The 23,426-nt window shown below is 42.4% G+C and overlaps 2 protein-coding genes across 4 annotated transcripts; one reads left to right on the top strand and one right to left on the bottom strand.

The window, feature by feature from the left end:
• The first annotated feature begins 1,703 nt into the window (after window positions 1-1,703).
• On the top strand, window positions 1,704-9,651 carry adat1 (adenosine deaminase tRNA specific 1). Of its 2 annotated transcripts, none has more exons than XM_041939575.1 (9): window positions 1,704-1,969; window positions 2,833-2,901; window positions 3,223-3,277; window positions 3,401-3,531; window positions 3,773-4,415; window positions 6,088-6,233; window positions 7,186-7,285; window positions 7,539-7,625; window positions 9,315-9,651. In XM_041939575.1, the coding sequence occupies exons 1-9, from the start codon at window positions 1,828-1,830 to the stop codon at window positions 9,445-9,447; spliced, it is 1,506 nt and encodes a 501-aa protein (XP_041795509.1). In that variant the 5' UTR covers window positions 1,704-1,827; the 3' UTR covers window positions 9,448-9,651. The 2 variants fall into 2 exon arrangements, with proteins under 2 accessions (XP_041795509.1, XP_041795510.1); XM_041939576.1 differs by having other exon boundaries at window positions 1,713-1,949.
• Window positions 9,652-13,025: 3,374 nt separating this feature from the next.
• gabarapl2 (GABA(A) receptor-associated protein like 2) lies at window positions 13,026-22,930 on the bottom strand. Of its 2 annotated transcripts, none has more exons than XM_041939470.1 (4): window positions 22,738-22,930; window positions 21,447-21,502; window positions 18,468-18,640; window positions 13,026-15,738 (listed from the first exon to the last, which is right to left on the bottom strand). In XM_041939470.1, exons 1-4 carry the CDS (start codon window positions 22,769-22,771, stop codon window positions 15,624-15,626), a joined length of 378 nt encoding a protein of 125 aa, XP_041795404.1. In that variant the 5' UTR covers window positions 22,772-22,930; the 3' UTR covers window positions 13,026-15,623. The 2 variants fall into 2 exon arrangements, with proteins under 2 accessions (XP_041795404.1, XP_041795405.1); XM_041939471.1 differs by lacking the exon at window positions 13,026-15,738 and adding an exon at window positions 18,257-18,375.
• Between the last annotated feature and the right edge of the window lie 496 nt (window positions 22,931-23,426).

Here is a 23,426-nt window from a genome sequence, read left to right as displayed (position 1 = left end):
CTCTCCCTCACTGCGGTCACCAGCTCTGTAACAGTCTCCTCTACAGCCATGCAGAGTATAAGCAGGGCACAGTGGGATCCTGAAGTCAGTGGAGTACAGAGAGTAAAGTCCTCCTTAAGACAGATGAGGACTGCTCTGGGATCTGCAACTCTGGCCAGAGTCGGCTTAGTTTGACCATAGAAGAAATGATGAGTCTGGAGCAAAATCACTTTCCATGTTTGCGTAAGAGATGTAAGTGTATCCACAGAGCACAAAGAGGCCCAGTGTTCCTCTGATGCACATTACAGCAGCACTGTTTGCTAAATGCTGCCACAGATTTGACCAGCACAATCGTTGTGTGTCAGTCAGTGTTTGATCTGCAGGATTTGATTGTGTAAAAGTGATTTCTGAGTTGATTCAGCTGATGGTTCAGCACTAGTTTAAAACAATGTTTGACTGTAACATCACTTCAATACTTCCATAATATAATTTAACTCAACCTGTGCTCTTTATACAGATAATAGATGCTGGTAGGCCTAATATGCACAAAAAGACTCTACATGAAAAACCTCATACATGCATAATGAATTCTGCTTCTGATAGGACAGTTACTACATAAACAAAAGGGATCTGTATTCATTAAAGGCTGCACAGGGTAGAAGAGAGTCCAAACGAACATGTTCAGCATGTCTGTGGGAGAATCTCAGAAAGTTAATTAAAAGTCATTAAAAGTATAGAAACTGATAGTAAGAGTAATAGAAGCTGTTCTACTTCTACAACTTCAAGTAATAACAAACTACCATCACCACATATTTTACACATTCTGTGTGGAATATAAGTACATTTATTCAACTGTAATACTAAACATTTTCAGCAGACTCGTACTGTAGTCCAGTGTTTCCATCTTTTTCTGCTTCATAATTCATAATATTTCGGGTGAAGATATCTCACTTTTTATTCACCACCTCACGCCATTTATTAGACAGTCAGAGGTATTAAGGATTAGGATTTTAAAAAACATGATAAACTTGTAAAATGTGATCCACTGTTATGGATTAAACTAACCAAGAGTAGTTAAAATTGGGTCTACATGGCGACATAAAATCCACATAGTTATGTGTCAGAAAGTTTGATCCTATAATGAAATTAGAATATATTAGCAAAACAATGATAATACAAAAACATAAATATTAAATATAAATATTACATTGAGGGTATCACTTTACAGCCTAATGAGTAATTTTACATTTCACCATTATATTTAACATTTCTGTACTTTCATCTAAGTGAAATTCTACATGCAGAACTGCTATTTGTATGACACATAGATACAGTATTAAGTATACAGTATAATGTATAATGTATATATATGCTGTGGTATTGTTTTTTTAAATGCAGTTTTAACCTTCTTTGTCTTTCTTTCTGTCTTCTTAAATGTTGTTTTGCGCTTGTTTGTGTGTTTTAATGAAGTGGCAGACGACAACTTAACGCGTAGGTGATCATCTACTTTATTCTACTTCTTCCTTCACGTATACTAATATAATTCCTACTACAACGAATACTACTAACCCCAGGCTTTAATAAGTAATACATGAATCACGAGTACCGCATTAATACCAGTTTACGGTCACTTCTCCGTGGATGAAGGACCTTTATTGTGAAAGTACAGCGCTCCTTGACTCGGCCCGGAAGTATCTTCGTTTGTTTTCTCGAGATGTCTCGAAGCAGAGAGTCTCATCCGCGTGTAGTTCATGTAACACTGTGACTATTTGAACTGTATTTCCCGTCATATTAAACCACATTTGGCCGGCCGTCCGCCTCCAACCATACGTCCCTGCCCGCTGTAACATGGTGAACGCGGATGAAATCGCCAGGCTGTGCTACGAGCGGTTCAACCAACTTCCCCGGAGAGGGAAGCCAGAGCCGGGCAGAGAGTGGACCCTGCTGGCCGCGGTGCTCAGAGTCACCCGGTGTGCTAACTCTGACACAGGTTGGACAGCGGAATGAATGGACGGTCTTTCAGTTTCAGTCATTTTAATATCATTGTTCGTCCACCATACGGTAACGTTCACCTTAAGCTAACGCTAATGTATACTGAGCCATGTAGGAAAGGTAACAATAGGCTCCACTTAGGCTAACTTCAGTGAATGTACCTGAAGTAACAACAATGTCGGTTCTGACTCGCAGAGATCAGTTTCTTCCCGCAGGCCATCGCTCTGATCAGTACTCACATCAGCCGTCAGTGTCAGTCACCTCCAACACAAAACATCCTCTAACTCTCAGTGAAAAGCCCTGTGTTTATCATGGACAGACCATCATGCACTGTAGAAATCCTGCTTACTGTTTATACTCTGTACACACATGTAAGCTGTGTAACCGTCCACTACATGTATATTCATTCATTATGTATACTGTCTGTACTTATATACAGGCTTGTGTTAATGTGGCTGATTATTGGTGATTTTATACACACACACACGCATATGTATATACAGTATACACACACACACATATACATACACATATCTCTTTTTTCCCCATCCCTGTGTATTCTTCATCTTCTTCTGTGCAGCCTCTGTTGTGCTTGTTCTTCCAGCGGCTGTGTGTCTATTCCTGTGTCGGTACGATGGGAGCAAACATGAAAAAACCAGAGTCAAATTCCTTGTCTGTGTCCACATACTTGGCCGGTTCTGATTCTATTCATAGCAGCACCGAGACACTCCAAAACTAATCAGAACACAAAAAAACATGAAAAGATTATATGAAAATCATATAAAAATGAAATGATAGCCTAAAGACAAAATGTGTGACAGATGCCATTCTAATGAAATGTGGGTTTTTTTTCTTTCACAGTTGAAAAGGAGGTTGTTTCTCTGGGAACTGGGACCAAGTGTATTGGACAGACAGCTATGAGTCCCAAAGGTGTGTGGTCTAGATCTTATTACTGAAATTTGTGTTTCTGGTCTTCTTTACTTGCTGTATACTCGTGTCTCTGTCTTCGATACAGAGTTAATTTTGGCAGCTCACTCATGCACAAAGTATTTTTATGTTCCATTCTTTGCAGTGTGAGGATGATTAAAACGCTGACAGAAATGGTGCATTTATGTGTCATATTGGACAAAATATCTCGCCGTAGATGGAAGCTAGTTTTTGCAGCCAGTGTAAAAATCATTCATTAAAATAATGCTTGACTTCATATCTGAAAACCAACCATTGTTTTTCTTGATCCTCTCATCCATTCAGGTGACGTACTTAATGACAGCCACGCAGAAGTCATTGCTAGAAGGGGATGTATCAGGTGTGTATTTATTCAGTTTTGCGAGTCCTCAGTAGCTTGTTGGCTATCGTGCTCCATGCTGACACCTGAGCAAACAGTGTGAGTATAAACAGCTAGCAGTGTGTGTGTCTTTGTAAACTGTAGGTACCTGATCCAGGAGCTGCACAGGGCTGTGAGCGGTGGGCACAGCGCTGTGTTTTGTCAGGCTGATCAGTGTGGGAAATGGAAGCTTCAGCCGGGAGTCTCCTTCCTCTTCTTTACCAGTCACACTCCCTGTGAGTCCAGTATGCTTTTGATGTATTGAAGTCATATATTGTGTGTGCAGTAGTGCATGATTTTTACATGATTCCTTAGTTGTTGGACATCCCATGTAATGTGTAATTGCTTTTTTCCTTGTCAGAAAATCTTAATTCAACAATATCAGTATCAGCCAAGCTGTTGTAAACTCTGTCCCCATGCCAGCGTTTTGTCCAGGAAGCCCAGATCAGTCTGATTCTGATTCTTGTGTATTGTCAGGTGGAGACGCCTCCATTATTCCCATGACTGACAGCCAGGCTCAGCCCTGCCCTCCTGTCACATCTGTAAAGGGCCATGGATGGACTGATGGAAGAGGAGACCTGAAAAGGAAAGCTGAGGAACCAAGTGAAAGGAAAAATACTAAACTGCCCCGTCTGGAGGAACATGAGACAGCCGGGACAAAGCTAGAGGACAGAGGAGACCCAAAACAATCCTTCCTTTCAAATTCATCTAAAAGAGACGATCCAGCACAGAATCGCTCTACAAAAACATTTGTGGAAACTGTCTCAGAAGATGCACCACAGGTGGAGATAAAACGTAGAGACCCCTCTGACGGTGCTGGACTGCGTCCACAGGTCACAGACATTCACAGAACGGGGGCCAAGTGTGTCCCGGGTGGCCCAGCCGACCCTCTGCAGCCTGGGGTGGGGTACCACAGCACAGGGGTGCTCCGGGTGAAGCCTGGGAGAGGAGAGCCGACTCTGTCCCTCTCCTGCAGTGACAAGCTGGCCCGCTGGGCGGTGCTGGGCTTCCAGGGCGCACTGCTGTCCCACTACCTACAGGGGGCGCTCTACTTCAACACTGTGGTGGTGGGGAAGTGTCCATGCAGCCAAGAAGTCATGCACAGAGCTTTGGTCACAAGGTGAGGAGTAACACTGAAACTAGAAGCCAATTAATAAATGTCATTGCAAATTAAATATCTTTCAATTTCTCTCCATTGGTCAGATAAATCAAGCACTTGAGTTGGCACTTTTCTTTATTTTCTGACAAAGACAAACTGTTAGTCGTTGTTGCAGTTTAACTCTTGATGAGATATTGGTGAAAGTTGTCAGAAAGCTGAGAGAAGAGCCATTTCTAGCTCATCTTGTTAGTTTCATGAATTACATCTGAAGTATAAACTCGAAGGACACTCAGAGAGCGCAGACTTCTGCCAAGGCCAATAGTCCACTCTTCTGTGATCTGCAACCACAGCCACACATGTCTGGATATATCACAAAACTATTAGAAATAATTAGTAAAAATATGGCTGTTCTAGCTGAAATGTCATCATTTTAGCTTTCCTCCTTGTCCCAGACTACACCTTCACCAAGCTTCATGAAAATCGAGCCAGTAGTTTTATCTGTAATCCTAGAGGTAAAAACAGTAGTCATGTTTTTTAACCACTGGGGGTTTGGCTACAGGTTCTGAGCCCCATGAAAGAATATTTTCTCGATACTCCATTTCATCAACTGCATTAATTCTTTTGACCACTTCGGGGCAGTGGAACAAGCTGTAAACACAGCATTTTGACATTGTAAGGTTGTTATGGTAAATGTGTTGGCAGTATTTTTTAGTGTCATGTGATGGCTAGAACTGCTTCTCCTTGGTGAGGCGTCTGATGTTGATGATAGTGATGATGATGATGATGCTACTTGCAGTTGGTTTTTGTTGGTTTGGGTCAGTCTTGAAGGGAACTGAGTCTTAGTCAGTTCAGTTTTGAAAAGAGCTGCTCTCAGTAGCAGGTTGTTGCTTGCAGCTCAAAATCTTAAACAGCAAATATGTTCAGTTCCTTGTGTTTACTTTTCATGTTCTGAATTCTCTTACTAAACGCCTGAAGGTGTTTTCACTCTCAGCAGCATATTCAGACGTCACAGCAGCTTTTTGTTCATGCAGAGCAGGAAAATACAGTGTTTCCTCTTTCTAGTCGCCACAGCTTTGATTTCACTTCCAATGATTTTGCATTTAAAAGCAGAGAGCTGAGGAGCTGCTGGAGCTTGAGGTTCAGCTCTGAGAGGTTCTTGGTAATGTCCACCATGAAGGACAAAGCACACAGACACTTGCTATCACTGAGTTTCCACATCAGATTTTCCTTTATCTCAATGAATTATTCCAGACAAACAGACACTTTGGAACATACTTTGTCTGCTGTGAGCAGCTCCACAGCAGCAACAAGGCTCTCCTTCACAAATACTCCTTCTGAATGAGGTTTCAGCTCAGAAACCTGCATGTATAACACTGTCTCTGTCAGAATGTGTCTGTGAAAGCTGCTTGTTGGGCATCCAAACTCTCTCTTTTCAGGCTATAATGAGATTAAGCTTTTTCAGCACTGAGCTAAAAAATATCCATAGTTATGTGTGTTATGAGCAGCTTTCACATTTCACAGTCATTTGACACATTATGCATATAAAAGGAACACTTAGTGCAGCTTTAAATAAAACAATTGAACTGTATTTTTGTATTTTTGTTGCTTTTAACAGTCTTGGTGTACTTTGTAGGTATTTTTCCTGCAGGGATTAAGCAGACTTTCTTGAATGTAGTCCTCCTGTATTGCACAGGTGCTCCGATGTATCAGACCTCCCTGCTGGTTTCTCTGTGTGTCCACCCGTGTTGCTCCAGTCCAGCCTGGAGTTTCCCTTCAGCCAGGGCCAGACCGAGCTCCGGCAAAAGGCTGGACAGGGACGTGTGTCCCCCTGCGGGGCAGGTAGGATCACCTAACACACACACAGACATGCACATCGGTCTGAGTGACCAGAAAGGAGCGCTAATGCCACATTCATGTCATATGGGAGTAACGGTAATTACAGATTTCTGTCTTGTAAACAGCATTCACGTCTTCATCCTCTACCCTGTGCTTATGATTGGGAATCTCAGAGTTTTCTGAAAGGTATATTTGATAAATAATGTGGAAGCACCTGAATAGCACCAACGTCTGCTGCTCAAGCCAATTAAAGCTTAATGTGATGATATAGTGTTATATTGTCAATGCACAGTATTTTTAGCCCTTGTATCTTATCTCCGATGTCATACAGCTGTCTGACTATGTGAACACTTGCAAGTTGTGAGTTGTGAGAAATGAGGAATCTTTCCCATTGAGCTCATGTGGAAAGTGGAGAAGCCAGCACGGCCACACTCTCACCCTGTTCTACAGATGTCGCTTTGCATTGGGTAATAAAGCTTTTAGATGTGCTCCTCCTTTCTTCTGCAACATTGTGGGGAAGGACTCAAAACTAAAAAAAATTTCATCTTGAAATTGCCAGAGCTGATTACTGTTGGTGCATTTAAGTTCATTGAAGGATTTGGGAAGTGGCAATTTTGTCTCTGTGTTTGCTTTCGGTTGTATTGTAGTTATTGTTATAGCACTGTTTTAATGCTGCCCTCTTGACCGGGGGCCTGTACCACAAAGCAAGTTTAACTAATTCTGGCTGCCTTTGCATTACCTGGCTTCACTGAGCCTGACTTTGGTGATTCTGGATAACCAGTGTGGAAAAGCTGGTTATCAACTGGCCCAGTAAGTTTTGGTTTTCTGATCCAGCTCTGAACACGTTCATGTGAACAAAAGAAAAAATGGTTCTATTGTGATTTTGAGGAGCTCGCTAATTTTTTTGTTTTGTTGAGTCTCTTTTGTGAATACAATCATCATACATGTATTTCAGCCATCAGCTGGTGTAATGTGACTGAGCAGCCACTAGATGTCACTGCCAACGGCTACAAACATGGAGTCACCAAGAAGGTCCTCGGCACAGCCAAAGCCAGGTACAGCCGACACACTCTCATCATAGATTAGTATACGACGCTGACTCCAGAGACACACAATTGAAACAGTTTGTTTGCTAAGGATTGCATTTGTTTTTTTAATTATGTTTTACAGTGTCCCAGCTTTTTTGGAATTGGGGCTGTAATACAAAAGGGAATTCACTGTTTACTGCATGTCATCACTATGGACCACTCATATAGACCAATTGTTTGGTTTTTTTTTTTTGCAATATTTCTGTCTGTGTGTCTTCAGGTCTCTTCTGTGTAAAGTGGAGCTTTTCCATTCCTTCCTGTCTCTGGTATCAGCCACTGACCCCTCAGCACTTCCAGACTCTCTCAGGTAACAAACAATGGGCTCTTTGATAATCTCTGCGGTTTTAGACAGTCTCAAATAAAATCTGAACAACCCAAAACAGTAATGAAGACCTCCAAACGACGGTCTGGCTTTCATCAGTTTGTCTTTTTGGGTAACTCTCTTCTCATCGGCCGCTGAAGCATGTCGATCGACACTGAGGCAAGCTACCAACAGCATAAGCAAGTGTGTATGCATCACAGTCATCGCAAGTAACAGCATCATGGGGACAAAGTGCGACAGCTTTAGAGGTTCATGCTGCAAGGGTCTAATGTTTTAGCGAATGAATGGCTCGGAGGCTTCCCTCAAGTCTCAGTGCTATCTGGATACATGCTTTTATTTCAACATGTCCACTCAAGATTTATGTTTTATGTTTGTTTTTTCAAATTGAACACGCAGTATCCCAGATATTTCTTTCTTAGTCACATAGTTTGCTGAGATTACACAATCATCCTTTGTGTGTGTGTGTGTGTGTGTGTGTGTGTGTGCGTGTGCGTGTGCGTGTGTGCGTGTGTGTGTGCGTGCGCTGATGTCTGAGAATCCTCTCCAAAGGGAGAACAGTGCTCCCTCTGTCTATCAGCAATTTACCACATAACCTGATCCCAGCCCAGTCCGGCTGGCTCACATATGGATCAACAGAACACACACACACACACACACACACACTCATGCAACCAGCCTCAGCATACAATGAAAACATTATTTACAACAACAATAGTGTCTGATGAGGACGGACAACTGCGGTATCAGGGAGTGTCCATTTGTCTGCATTTCTAGAGTCTGGATCTGATGATGAGAATTGTTTAATACGGTCAATCACTTGAGATCCCAACCGTCCACTTCATCTGCGTAAGATTTATTCTTAATGCAGCGACTCAAGTCACCTGACTGTGGGTTGGCAAAATCTTTTAAGAGTTGGCCTTTTTTACAGCAAACATTTTGACTTGTCATGGTAGAAAAAACACAGGGGTTGATGGTTTTGGTACATTTCTGCAAGGATTTATTAGATTTTTCTTCCCAGGTTAAAACACTGTACATCAAGTTAATGAGCAAAAATAAACTCAGAAAAAAAACACCTGTAACTGAATAAACTTAGTTTCCACAAATTGCCGTTCAGTGTTTGTGACAAACATGTGGCATGTGCTATTTATAGTCTGGCATTATTTCATTTTATTTTATGTTGTATTGTCAGCAAATCCCATGAAAAGACCAAAACCAACAGTGTGTTATTCCATCTCTCAATGCTTCTGTGGCACTCAAAGCCCACTTTTTCCTGCTGAAGACATAAGTCTCCAAAAACAGTCCAGACTATAGACTGAGCTGTAAGCTGACCTGGAAAAAGATCTTTTCCTATGCGGATAAGCAATGGCATGAAAAACTGACTTCCATTGTTGCACAAGCCCTCTCCTGTCTAGTATAATGGCCACTTGTGTCCATTCAGAGAGCATTGATGGAATTTGATCTTTTACAATAGAAGGATCATCCAAAACAAATACACGTAGGGGACGTCACTTTCAGGCTTAGTCTTTAATGCTCTATTGATCATTTTGAAGTGTATTAATCCTGTTATGTACACGTTAGTTCATTAATTACAGCAGGGAGATTTGCTTAAATGATTGTGTAAACATAATAACCGGGTTCCTCCCCTAAATGCTTTTTTAATGTGTGTCTATTCAGGAGAACAGAGCTGCAGACCTACTGGGACTACAAGCAGGCATCCCAGTCGTACCAGCAGGCCTGGCAGCAGCTACACAGCCAGGCCTTCCCTCTGTGGCCACGCAGTGACAGAGATCTCCTGCTCTTCCGCTGAAAGCCTGCTCTCTGCAGCTGAAATGTCCCTGTCAGGATGAAAAAGTGGCTTTGTTGAAGCAAGAACAAGGAGGTCACAGGTCAGAATAACTGCTGCTCTGCAAGTATTGTGTTTCTTAGAGAAACTCCCATTTCAAACAAAAGATGTCAGTAACGTACATACTGGTGAATAAGAAATACATAGTTCATCATGTCACACTATCAATAAAAGGTCAAATTGGACTCATTTCCAGTCTTCGTTCCATTATGCCTGTTGGGTCAGCTGGTCAATCTGGATAAATCTTGTTTGGCTATATTCGACTTTCCATAGCCCAGGATGTTGCTGCTTGCAACAGCAGGACACCCTGCTCTGTCCTGCTGTTCGAAAAGGGTTGATGACCGCTCTTCAGTGTCCTCAAATGATGGTTTTATTTTGACAGTGTGTGCAACATGTTGGGACTGCAGCTGCCTGGAGTGCACGCTCTGAAAACACCGCATGCAGGAAAATAGGCTCTGTATGAGAGTCCCAGTCCTAATTTGAATGCTGTCAAGTTGTTCTTTCCTCCCTTTACCGTTCTGCTCAGGTGGGCGGAAGTCATACTGACCACGATAATGACTGTACATGATGTCTGTATTCAGCATGTGATGACCTGCAAACCTGAACAGGGTGTTTTCAGTGCATTTGAGATGAGAATCCAGTCCTCTGGGACACTTAACTCACTCATAAAGACAAAGAATAAGTTGAACCTGCATATTTCTGACAACAGTTAGGCCCTTCACACAGTCCACACACCGAATCAATGCAGGGACTGAGGAGCCGTTGTGTTATTACTTTAGCTCAGCAGATTCCGTCACTAAGAAGTGACGGCCCAACTCGGCCCGGCTAATGCTGAACAGCATGTTCTAGGTTATGACCAGGAAGCCTCGTTATTCTCACTCCTCTGCTGTAGTGCTGAAGTGTTCTTTGTACTGTAGGCATACATTTACTGAAAAATACCTGGTGATGCTCAGTAAAAATATCGATTACTTTGAATGGTTTTCGCCCTATATAAGGAAATGACAACAAACCGACTTCGGGTGGATTAAAGTCCTCCAAAGATTCACACATCAAGATCGGTGTGTTCACCATGTTCTTCTCAGCATGTCAAAACAGCTGTATGTCTTCTGTGGCTCAAGAGGGGGCTTTTCAAAGTCTAAAAAAGACTATAGAGTCTATAGCCTTATAGCACCTCAGTGATGATGCCTAGAAGGCATAATGTTCACCATTGCTTCCAACTTAGTTTAGTATGTCGACATGCCAACATTAACTAATTTGTACTGAACAAAGCACAGCTGTCATCAAATTCCAATTTTGACCTGATGATGGCGATAGATGAAAAGTCAGTGGATCAGCTCTAAAGTTACAATTCATCCTCTGGTGAACATGAATCTCTGTACAAAGTCTCATAGCAACCCATCAAATACTTGTTGAGATGTTAGCCTGTACCAAAGTGGTGAGCTGAGCAACAAGCCGATGGGCTGACAGACCAGCATTGGCATCATTACAGCCATGCTGCTAGAATGCTAAAAATATTATAATGTCCTCTGAGGGTCTACAGGAAAGTCTCAGAGAATGACCCTGATAAAGACATCGGCTTGGGTTTGGAGACTACAAATTTATAACAGAGACTGTAGTTACAAAGTGTGGGTGTTTGCCAGTCAGGGCAGGTCTAATGAAGTGATGCTGTAGAGATGCATTATATTTGTGGAGTTCGACTCATACCAGGGACTAAAGTGTGAGGATGTATCAGCTTCTTTTGCACAGATTAATAATGTAGCATTTATACTAACAGCAGAACACCGGAACTTTAACTGAAACTACACCTCTAATCTTCAACTGTGACATCACAGAGGCTCTCTTCTTCCCAGAGTCAGTCTGCCGGCCACATGGTGGCCACCAGACCTTACCGGGACTTGCTGGGCATCATCAGGAAGAAGCCAGATTTGAAGGGCAACACAATGCGACAGCACAACCTGCACTTGCTTGCTTAGGCTGGGACGTTTAAGATGAGGAGCTGCCGGCCAAAACTCCCCCACTGTGGCCTTTGGATTTGAACACTGCTGCTGTCATGCCGGCCATTTTGAGACAGCCTTCCCCCAGCGATGAACAAACAATCGTATATCGGCGGAGAAGGCTATGACCTGGCTGCAAATTATGACAGACGCTCCACAAACATGCACGCACCCACGTACAGAGCAGTGCTCAGCGTGGCAAAACTGAAAACTGATTTTCTAAAAACTGATTGGAATGCATGCATCCTGGCAATAAGTCCACATCCATGGGCTTGATAGATGTATATGTCTACATCTGTGTCATTCCCATTCACCAAAAATTCCTCCTCCTACGAAGGAGTACAATATCAGTACAATCAGCCACCATTCAGCTATTCTCTGGCTACGCACTTTTTCCTCTAGTGTATGGAAATACGTAAAATCGGGTTTTGTTCACCTGACTTTAGGCATCCTCCCAGGACATCTTTAAACACCGGGTCTCACCACAAATTGTAAAGAGCTGTTTTTTGCTGACAAATAGACACGTCGTAGTTAGGACAGACAACATGACAATGGTGGCATACGTCAGCCATCAGGGTGGCGTCTCACAGTGAGTGGAAACTGAGTAAAATGCTCATTCAGATGTTGTGGGACAGGTTTGTGAAAGCAAAGGTGGACCCGCTCACATCACTAGATAATGATAAAGTTAAGGTTCTCAATGAATGCACGAGACATTCCTACATGGGAACGCCTTGTCTCACCAGCAGTGGCCCAGAGCTCTCCTTTCTAAGCGAGCAGTTACTGTGGTGGAGCGCAAACGCATGAGCACGTCTTGGTTCCCAAACATGATGCAGCTGCCGGTGGTGAAACCTCTGCAGCTACCATGGCACAGAGATGCACTGTCACAGCTAGACAGCACAATCTTCCAGTGATAGGCCAACAGCTGTGGGCCTGAGGAACACTTGGGAAAATTAGGACTGCCCCTGCTCTATCCAGGGCATGAGTGTCCCCTCTACTACAGCATGTTATGTGGGTAGACAGTCCTCCTTTCAGCACTGACGTGTGGAGAGAGGCTCAGATCCCATATCATGTCCTCTGTTTTAACTCACCTTCAGATGTTGGTAGGTAATGATGGCTCCATCTACAATTAATTACTGGCCAGCGGTCCAAAAGGGTCAGGCATTAGAGGGTTAGGGGCCAAAAGACAAGAAAGTCAAGCGCCAAGAGTTCCCTCTTGTTCTGGCGGCAGCAGTGTGATGTCATCAGCATAGCACTTCACTCCTGCTCTGCTGTTCTTCTCCTGTCCTAAAGTTTACTGAGCTCTAATTTATTTGAGCTATAAAGTAAAGAATCTTGACCTCCATCCTGGTCAAGATTACATTTGTATTTCTTTATCCTCCTCACCACTGGACAACTCTGGGCAGCTACCCTCAGATCATCTCCGCTAGTTTCAGATAAAGACTTGTGAGTGTTTTGTGTTACCTGCTAGTTTGTCGCCAGTATTGGGGTCCAGCTTTAACTTGTGACTATATTCCCTTTAAAAAAGACAAAACAACCTTCTGATTCATTTTACATTCATTTTTATTGGTCAGGTCTTCCAGCTACCTTACCCTTTTCAAATATCTAAAATTCATTTATGTCTTCAAGATATATTTAACAATCATACAACACTGATGAAATAACACAATACTGAATATCATAGCATTCCATCAATATATTACACATCTACATACCATGTTTAAAAGCCTGAATTAGCTTTGTGGTGCACGAATATGAATGTCTGAATGAGTCAAGTAAAGGGCGGAAACACACCAGAAGTCTTACTCTGATTCAGCACCAAAGACTACAGCTGCAGCCAAAATGTCAGCTTCAGAGTGATCTGAGTGAAGAGAGGAAAGCTAACAAGTGGCTTTGACTTTAGAACTCGGAAACCTGTGCAGCCAAAGATGTGAGCGACTCTTCACTTGAGTTTATGAGACCTGAATTGCATTGATATATTCTTACTGTGGTCCTTATAGAGGGTTCATTGTAAGCACATTAAATGCGTATTTAATCATTCGCAAGCAATCTGAACACTTAAAATACATTTTCACTGATTTTATTAACCAGCATCTCCACTGACAGTCATGTAGTTTAATCACTAAAATTCTAATTCTAACCAAGATATAATGGGCAGGGAGAGGGTCAAATACTGTGTATCTCATGACACAGTCATTCCAGGAACATACTGAATTACTGTCTGATCCGCTTTATCTACCTTTGCTGCAGGATGGGATTTCCAGATTTTCCAGAATGCCTTTTTAAAAAGGACGACATGACTTGGCTGCAACGCCTGTTTATTCACACACCCAGAGTAACGCAAAAATTTATTTGGAGTGGCATTGGTGTTCTGATGACTTTATGTACTACTAACAAAAAAGTTTGTCTCCTTGACCGCAAAATACACCACTAATGTCACCAGCTAATCACTAACTTTGTCCTGCTGCTGTTTGTTGCTAGACAGGTAGTGTGCTGTAGGTTTTTCAGACCCTTACATTGAAAACAGCTGCCTGTGACACCGGGATAGTAGGTTGATATGAGGACTGTGGACCGGCAAACCAAAACAATGAACTGAAACAGGCTCTCTGGGTTGATCACTTCAAGTGACCCTTTTCACATGACACGTGATCCATTGCTAAACTAATAAAAAGTCATTTAAGTTTGGGTTGATTTTCCCATTAATCATGCACCAACCAACAATGGCAGAACTAAGGCATCACAGTGTTATAACTGGAGACCATGATATTATGCACTGCAATATTTTATCATCATCAGTAGAAATACAACTGACTGAGTCTGACTTTCAATAAACCTTTTTCACTGCAGACATTCTGACTAGCAGAAAAAACGAACAATGGCTTGACTCCATTTAGGTGTGTCTGAATAAATGACACTAGTTCCAGAAACTTAGAACAAAACACCTAAATGGAATGCAGCCATTTTTCATACCATTCGTTGTTTGATGAGTCATAATGTTTGAGGTTGTCTAAAGGCATTCTGGGGAGTGTAGGAAACCACTGACTGATAAGAGGGTGCACAACACAGGCTGAGGGAGAATGGGTTAGGTGCAACACTTCATCACTCAGTATCTCTTGGACAGAATGTTACAGATTCCTAATGTCAGAAAAGGAAAAGGAGTGTGTTTTCCTTTTCGGTGGTTTGAATTTTCAGATGACAACATAAAAATAGTACAATACACGACCGATAAACTTCAAGTCAAGTGTTGTATTTCTTGTTCTGTTTTTGTATGGCTTACTGTTGGCATCATGAGTCTGAATCCTGGGTGGCGCTCACATCTATTCAGCCAACTTAATGTGCAAAAACATACCAGCCAGGCTGGGAAGCACTCAGTAACATCCCAGGGGGTGGTGCTAGTCCCCGGCCCTGAGCGCCATCATTCACCGTCTCCATAGCATGAGCTGCATTCTTTCATACGCTTCCAGTCGTTCTCATAGCCTATCATAGCGCTGAGTGTACCTGTGGAATTTAAGTTACTGAAGTTTTTATATGATGATACATCCATAATGTTGTTAATGATTCTAGTCACATGATTATATGGTTTCTTTCTCACTTCAGCAGAATACAGATAACTGTGACAACAGATCTGGACTGAAAGAAAATAAAATAGCATGACTGGGTAATGTGTGATGATTGGTGTGTGTGTACCAGACTGTAAAGGAGTTTTTTTATTATTATTACTCGAACACAGATGTCAATACGTGGAAAAATAATGACATCTCACGTGCCTCTAATGTGTGGTGATTTTTGTTCAAATTTTACGGCAGTGTTAAAGATAATTCTCTCTACAACTGACTTTTAAACAGTAAAAAGACCAACCATTAAAGTCAAGCGTTTCTTGAAAACTAATGATCGTCTGAGCCTGCCAAAGTAATTTGTTCACCGTAGCATTTTGGTGTAGTTAATTTTCACCCAAAATGTGTTTTCTAGTATCAAAAATTGACCATAAATGACTGTACCAAGTGTGTAGGTGCATTACTTAGTGTAACACATGTAAAGACCAATGTCTGAAAGATTGTACACCACTATATGTCAGGCCCTGCTCTGTGTGTGTGTGTGTGTGTGTGTGTGTGTGAGAGTGAGAGAGAGACACTGGAATTCAGTGAAGCATTAACCCCGTGTTGTATAAAAGGCCTCGTAACCGAAGGTGTTTTCTCCGCTGTAGGCCACGTACAGAAAGCCGTCCTCATCCTTCTCCTTGTCGTACAGTTGGCCCATAGTCAGACTGCAACACACAGCAGAAACCAGACTCTGATTAGATCACACACACAGTCGAGTACAATCGATTATATTTACATCTCCAATATGGTTTTGTGAGGATGGAAGGCTCCAACAGTGGTTATTTTGTGCTGATGGAGAGGATTTTGAAATCCATTTTCTATGCTAAAACCCGCAGCCGTCCCTACAGACAAAACACACACAACAGCAAAAGCACAAACATAAAGACACAAAAATGTTTGTAGTGACGTCGCTACTGAAGAACAACACAGGCATGCAATAAAGAATTCATTCATGTGCTTTTAATTCCAAAGTCTCTCTAGACATTGTCCAGCATGTTTAAGGATTTGAGCCCATCCAATAAACCAACATGGCAGATATTATGCTTAGTCTGAATTTGATGCAGCAACATGTTTCAAACAAGTTGGGACAGGAGCAACAACAGACTGGGAAAGATGTGGAACGCTCCAAAAACACCTGTTTGGATCATTCCACAGGTAAACAGGTTGATTGGTAACAGGTGATAGTATCATGATTGGGTATGAAAGGAGCATCCTGGAAAGTCGTTCTTCGTTTTATGGCAGAATAAACCCAGCTTGAATTAATGTCCCAAAGTAAACATCCATGCACATCTTTGGTCCTGTCAAAATCTTTTTTCACCTTTTTGTGAAAGGTTTGGTGTCGTGAATAAAAACGATCAAGTAGAATTTACTGCGGTGTCTGACTGTAGATTAAATCTAAACTGTAATTAATAAAGCATATTCAGTAAATAAAATGACATTTTCAAGTCATCCTTACTTTGCATAATCGATACAAAAAAAATTCTCATTGCTATTTGCATGATCTTCAGATCTTGAAATTGCCTCTGCATACTCTTTTAATGAGAGTTCATTTTAAAATCATCATATACATGCTGTGTGTGCTAGTAAACCATTTAGTGTTGAAAGTGTTTTTTAAAAATTGTGATAAATGGAGATATATCAATCAATGAGACTGTGCTGGATTACGTATATGCATTGTTTCCTCTGGACCCCCCATGCTTATGCAGGCTATCTGAATCCAGAGCGAGAACAGCAGACTCCACCATTACCAATGAAAACCACTATTTAAAGAGCTAATTAATAATGCAAATACACTGGATGGCTATTGCAGCAAAAATGCACTAGGGTCCATACTAGATTCTAGAAAGAAGCAGAAACATAGATGCACTAGCTTGAATAGGTTGAGATGTGCTGCTTAAGTCATGGCAAGGACGCTAAGAGGAGGTATAAGCCAGTTTCCACAAGCAAAGCATTATCAATACAATGTGAAGCTCTGGGAAGCAGGTCAGATTCCTCAGATGAACTGGATGTATTTGCACCACGACAGCATGTCAATAGCTATGAGAGTACCATGAACATAAAAATCAGATCAGTGTAAGCTGAGAGTGCAGGTGTGGCTTCATCCTCACAGGGAGCTTGATCACTCCTAAACTCAGAGGTCAAATGTTTCTCCTTTTCAGTGACACAGACGGACAGATAAAAGCAGAGCACGCAGGAAAAGTCAGACATTATCTTTCAATGCATATCGCTTTGAGAAGGCCAGGGCCTCGCAGTACATGAGTTGTAAAATCAATAAAATGTACTTTCTAGCAAGCAGCAACCTCTGAGGCTGAAAATGAAGCCAACATGGCAAAGTGGCAAAAACTGCAGTTCCTCGAAAAAGTGAGTCCATTCCCATAGACCTCCACATTAAAATGACCAACTTTGCAGCAGAAATACACAGTTCAGTTTTGGTATCTATAGCTAATTTCTCTATTCATGACAAATGTAAGGGGGTAGTCTTAAAGTTATAGTCCATAATTATGGGCATGGATGCTTTGAGTGACAGCTACAGGGACTGTCCATGTTTTATACAGTCTATGTTTTATAACCAGACCAAAAGCCATTGGACAGGATTTGTTTGTTTGTTTGTTTTTTGACCAAGAGACTTCATTAGCCAGACATTCTACAGAAAAATCAACTTGTCAGTTCTGTCTGGTGGACAAATTATGTACTATTGATCCTGTTTCTTGGCATTTCTTTGCTCTGTGCTGTGTTGCCTTTCAGCCAACATATAAAAACATTTGGCAGTTTATCATTAGCTAAAACTAATGCAGTCTAACACAACAGTCCTGCAAGGAATCCTCCTTAATGAATTTATGATGCCGTGTTTTGGTTAAAACTGTTTTAAAGAGGTGCTGATTCAACCGAATGATCATTTTAGAGGCTTCGTTTTTTTAAGCACACAAGTCAAAGTCAAAACTATATTGACTCAAAAGTGAATTTTAATATCAGTTCAGCTTAAACATGCATTTACAGAGGCAGGCTCAATTTCTGCAAAGTTTGATCAGTCATTCGACTAGATTTTCTGCATTTAAAAGCTGAATGCAACAGAGAAGAAGAGTTTATCCAATCCATAATTAATAGCTGTTAATAATCAAGGCTCATTATGCAGAAAAAAAATTTGCTGCCCTGTTTCATTAATAAATCATTTCCCCATTGATTCTGAGAGCCGACCAGAAGAACCATAAAGAAAGAGGAACATCAGCAAAAAGCTCCACAGCCTCTAGTGGCCTCGACACTGTATCTCACACTGTACCACCTGGGCTCTGAAGGGGAGAAATCTGCTGACACAGAGTGGCGATACGAAACAGGAAAGAGTTTTACCTTTAAGATCTCACTGTTCTACTGCAGCAGAGCGCAGCGTTGCTCTCACCTGGACTGGGGGACAGTTTTGTCGACGAAGAGGAAGATGGCTTTCTCTGAAGGCAGCTGGATGCGTTTCCTGATGATCCACATGAACTGGGCCACTGTGATGTCAGAGGGCACCAGGTACTTCCTCTTATCAATGTCCACTATCTGAGAGCCAGAAACCTTCTCCACTATCACCTGGAGCACACACATCAACAGAAAACTGGCCTTTAGCACTGCATGGTATGGCATGGGCTGCAAATCTCAGTACATTCTAATATCCACATTTTTATGAATTAGATTCCAGTGGGATATGTCACCTGTAAGTGTTAGTCGGGGCCTGACAAACTTAGCCTTACATGTCCTATAAGGGCCACTGCAGGTACCTGGTTTATGTGCACGTCAGGACACCTTAAAGCTGTATTAATCCATGTTTTGGCTCTGTGTTGGCAAAACAACAAGCTGAAATGGCACACATCTGACATACTGTGGTCTTCAAAAGATGATATGTGTAAGGTGCTTGCAAATATGCCTATTTACATATACAAAAGAGGAACTTTATCATTCATCTGGCGTCCTCTTTGAAGCCACCTCACAAACGGAAGTGCATTCACTCTCCTTTAAGGTCTGTTTTCCTTTCCAACAAGCCCTGAGGGAAATATTCGCTGCTAAATGCTCCATTATGTTTGCCAGCTAGTGCTAACTTTGTCTGTCTGCTCTGTGGTGCTGGGCAGGTACTGTACAATGGGTTTGTAAGAGAGTTTTTGCTGAAAACAGATGCCCGCTGTGCCAGAAACACAGATTTGACGAGACCTCTGGGACTGAGTCAAAACATTTAGCTGAAAGATGCTACAATGCTGCATTAAGCGAGGTAAACAGCAGGGTGTTAACTCTATGTGGGACCATCATAATGAGCAACCCCATTTACAGGACTCACAGTCATCTGAGCCACGGGGCAGGTCCACTTTGCTGATTTATGTTCACTGGCTCTCCTGTTCCACCCAGCACTCTTCCCATTTAACAGGTGCAGAATGGAAGAAGCACTTAAAGGGATTGAGTTCAACAGGCATTATCATCTGCACAAAAGGCAGGAGGTGTGCATTTCTGAGGGTTTAACACCTTATGTTGTCCATTCTCTATGCACTCTGATCCATCGCCAGCGCTGCTGTATTCCCTTCCTGCCAGCGTGGCAGAGGTTACCTCCCAGGCTTTTTCAGAGATGTGCGGAGCGTGGGCGTTCTTTTGTTTACCCAGTGTGAGACTAATTAAAGTCTATCTGTAGTGTAACATCAGTCACACATCAACGGTACCAAGGGCCTGGGAGCTTTTGAAGGCCATTATTTTGGACATGATACCAAAACTGCTGATATTTGACATGTTAGTTCTGAAGTTTATTTACATCGTTGCTCATCATTATTTTTATACCCCCAAAATGAAATTTGGTTGATGTTTCTCCTCAGAACTGTATCTCTGACAGCATGAACAAACCCACAATCCAGAAATATCTTTAGGTGGCAAGCTGCTTACGTGAAATGGGCAGATATGAGGCTTCCACTTTGTCTGAACATGACCCAAATTTTCCTTACCGGTGATAACATTCATGCTAATTCTAGCTAACAAGCTCTTATTATTTTGGTTGAGGCCTACTGTGCTGCAAATCCACCTTGTGCATGCAGTGGAATATCAAATCCATTATTCGCTCATTAACATACACACAGCAATATATAGATAATACATACTTGAGTTATAGTGAAGTAAAATGTGAAAGCATTCAGCAGTCGAAACTCTCACTGAGTGATTAGCTTTCACATTTTGAGCCCTTTGAAACTACAGTGGCTCCATAAATTCTGTATTTATATTTAGGGCCCAAGTACCAAGCAGTGCAAGGACCCTGTTCTATTTCTGAAGATTATTAATTCTTCATTTCTGTATTTTTTTTAGCACTTGATCACTGTTACGCGCAGCAGCTGGCTGCTCGCTCTCTCTCCCTCTCCCTCTCTCTGTCAGCTCTGTTTCCTCCTCTCTCTACCTGTTGCACACCTGAGGTGGATCATCACTCAGGTGGAGAGGAGGAGGGAATAAGAGGGGAAGCGAGTGGAGAGGGGGGTGGGGGGCATCAGCACAACACATGGCACACAGCCGACGACACCTGGCAGGCAGAGAGGAGGTTTTTTCTTTCCTCCGTTTCGTTTTTTCTTTTCCCCAATCACATTCATTCCCATGCCCGTTTAGGGGCTGGGGTTTTTGTTATGTTAGTTTGTTTTGTTAGTTTGGGCTGGAGTCCACTGGTAGCCACGTTATTCATCTTTTATTAAAGTTTTTGTCTTTATTAGGTTAGAGGGAGACGTCGGGAGCGACGATCTGCTGTAGGGTTGGCCCGACGCCTCCCTTCTTTTGTTTCTTTTGGCCGGGGTCTGCAGCTCCTTTTGTTTCACTTTTGGTTTGTTTGGGACTTGGTTGAAATAAAGCTTGTGGGTCTGTTGGCATCTACCTGTTGTGGCGTCCTTTCTTATATGTTGCTGCCTCCTGGTCCTAGCCAGCCTTGGTTGATTTGTTTAATGTGGAGGCCGTAACAATCACTGACCCAATATATCAGTAAAAGTCAAAAACTTGGGCCCAGTAAGCCAAGCATTCTTGTAGGCTTCGCTAACACGGTGTGGTTAAAAGTCAGGGAACAACATGTTAACTTACAAACATGTCACTTTGCTGCATTGATGGTTTTTAGGTGACTAACAAAGCAGACAGGGGATTTTGGAAATCATGGAGCACTCAGACTTGGAAATGAACAGTCATGGAAAACGGTGACCCTGGTTCTCTGACCTTTGTCCCAAAACTAATCTGTCTATCAAAACTGTCATTACCACTCACTTGTTCTCGTCTTTCCCACCCATGAGTGCCATTCACTCACCCAGTCAGTCACTCCTTATCCACTGGCTTTCTGTCACTCACTCTATCTGCACCCTTCACCCCCACTCACTGCCAAAAACACCCCCCCCTCACTCACCGGTACTCTGTCAGGATATTTGTTGCGTATTTTGGCTGACTCCACACATCGGTGCTCTGAGGGAGAGACAGGAAACAAACAGGAAGTCAGAGATTAAAGGGATGAGTGAGGCCTCTTGGGAGCCTAACTGCCAAATACTGCAAGCCTAGTCTGATATAGTGATCCGTATGCAAGATCAAGCACAGCATAAAGGCTGACGGTGGCCTGAACAGAGAAAGGAGTGGACGCTTTCTACAGGATGCAACTACACACCACAAGTGTGATTATCTTCCTTCATCCTAGTCGTGATCGTAAAATAAAGCTCATAACAGGCAGATGCTGAACAGAGGCCAGAGAGAGGAGGGTGAGGTGGTGGGTGATAAGATGTGGTGGATCCATTTAGGTTCAACACGTCGTCATTAGCCCAGATAAGAGGCCTACTTTTGGAAACATCTCTACAAAACTGGCAGCAGTGCTCCTTTACAAAGGTGACTCGAGGTTATCTGACGAGAATATGAGCATGGAAGCTGAAAGGGGTAGAGCAGCTAAGCCACAAATATGTCACTTATGGGGCTGCAAATCAGCCTACTCCAGCTGAGGACTGAGAGAACTTTACACCAAACTCAATTCAAAATTCTTGCGAATGAATATTCCCCACTGAAACCTTAAAATGTTCATGTTAGTGGAACACATTAGAAGCTCTGGAACAAAAGTAAACTTCAGTTCGGCATCCATGTAACACCATTCTCTATATACAAACATATATTCATTTCAATCAAATGTCCTGCTTTTTATTATTGTCAGCAAACTATACCCTGAAGGATAGTATGGAGCAGTGTGAAGCAATGCAAAAAGTTGACGTATTATTGGGTAGAAAGTGCTTCTTGGTGGACTACTACTGCTGAATTAACTACTACACTTTGGAACACTTTTCTACCAAGGGTTAAAGGGAATTTCACACGAGCAGGGCAACATTCAACTGTCAGGTGCTTGAATGGAATTTGGCGATGAAATGTCTCCATGCAAAAGAAAGACACGTTTCAAGGAGAAATCAGGCGACTGACATGATGCATCAACAGCAAAGGTGAACCCGATTTTGACAGCGGTCATTTGCATGTGCTGCAAGTCATGCATCGTTATCCATCATGGATCGATTCACATCAGTCATGTGTGGGCTGCTGAGCCAAGCATGCATTTCTGCACCTATGTGGGATGATATGGCAAAATCGACGCGGAGAACGCAAACCAGAAAGGAGGGTGCATGACATGACAAGAACGTCTCTTGTTTCATAACAACCCAAACCCCTTTTACCGAGGGAATGGTCCTCTTTAAACATCCATTTCATCTTTGCTGGATCCCCGCACTGAGGCGTGATGGTCGAGTCGAAATGCGGGCTTCTAAATCAGCGGATAACGTCGGAGAAACGTCCAAAAATCCAGACAAAAGCGATCAAAACAAAACGTCAACAATGTCTCTGCCCGAAGCTTCCACCGTCTAGCTGAGGGGTGACGTCACTGTCTGACAGAGGGGTGGCGGAAATGGTGATGCCTTCACGTGCTCTCGGAAAGAATCCAACACCCATTATATAGCACATGAAGGGTATTACCATGAAACTGAATTTTGTTGAGGAGACTTAAATTTTTTCAGCTTTTGTTTAGTTTGACTCTAAATAGTATAGATTGTTGTACATGAAGACAAATCGACTCGTGTGTTAGTGGACCTGCATTTGAAACAGTGGACCTCATGCCTAATCATCTGGAGATGAGGGTCCAACACTGCTCTATATTGGTTCCAACCCTGCCATAACCACTGCACTGCAATTTCTTTTGCTGTTGGGAATGCTTCTTCCTCTACTACCCAACCCGTTTACATCACATCATTGGTATTTTTATGCTATGACAGCCAACTGTATGTACCAGTAAAACCTGGTACAGTGTTGTCACTCTGAACTTCAGACAGGCAATTCCATGCCCACAACTTGCAGGCTGTTATTAGCCACT

This window comes from Chelmon rostratus, chromosome 6, assembly GCF_017976325.1.
Source record: "Chelmon rostratus isolate fCheRos1 chromosome 6, fCheRos1.pri, whole genome shotgun sequence".
Lineage (NCBI taxonomy): Eukaryota > Metazoa > Chordata > Actinopteri > Chaetodontiformes > Chaetodontidae > Chelmon > Chelmon rostratus.
The sequence above is the reverse complement of the archived record's forward strand: the minus strand, read 5'-3'. Positions and strand labels throughout refer to the sequence as shown.

Excerpts from the sequence above, each read along its gene's own strand:
- adat1 (XM_041939575.1), top strand. The coding sequence starts at position 1,828 with ATGGTGAACGCGGATGAAATCGCCAGGCTGTGCTACGAGCGGTTCAAC. Across the intron at positions 2,902-3,222 it reads GACAGCTATGAGTCCCAAAG|GTGACGTACTTAATGACAGC; the intron begins GTGTGTGGTCTA and ends TCATCCATTCAG. Across the intron at positions 6,234-7,185 it reads TGTGTCCCCCTGCGGGGCAG|CCATCAGCTGGTGTAATGTG; the intron begins GTAGGATCACCT and ends CATGTATTTCAG.
- gabarapl2 (XM_041939470.1), bottom strand. The coding sequence starts at position 22,771 with ATGAAATGGATGTTTAAAGAGGACCATTCCCTCG. Across the intron at positions 21,503-22,737 it reads TAAAGAGGACCATTCCCTCG|AGCACCGATGTGTGGAGTCA; the intron begins GTAAAAGGGGTT and ends TCTCTCCCTCAG. Across the intron at positions 18,641-21,446 it reads AATATCCTGACAGAGTACCG|GTGATAGTGGAGAAGGTTTC; the intron begins GTGAGTGAGGGG and ends TGTGTGCTCCAG.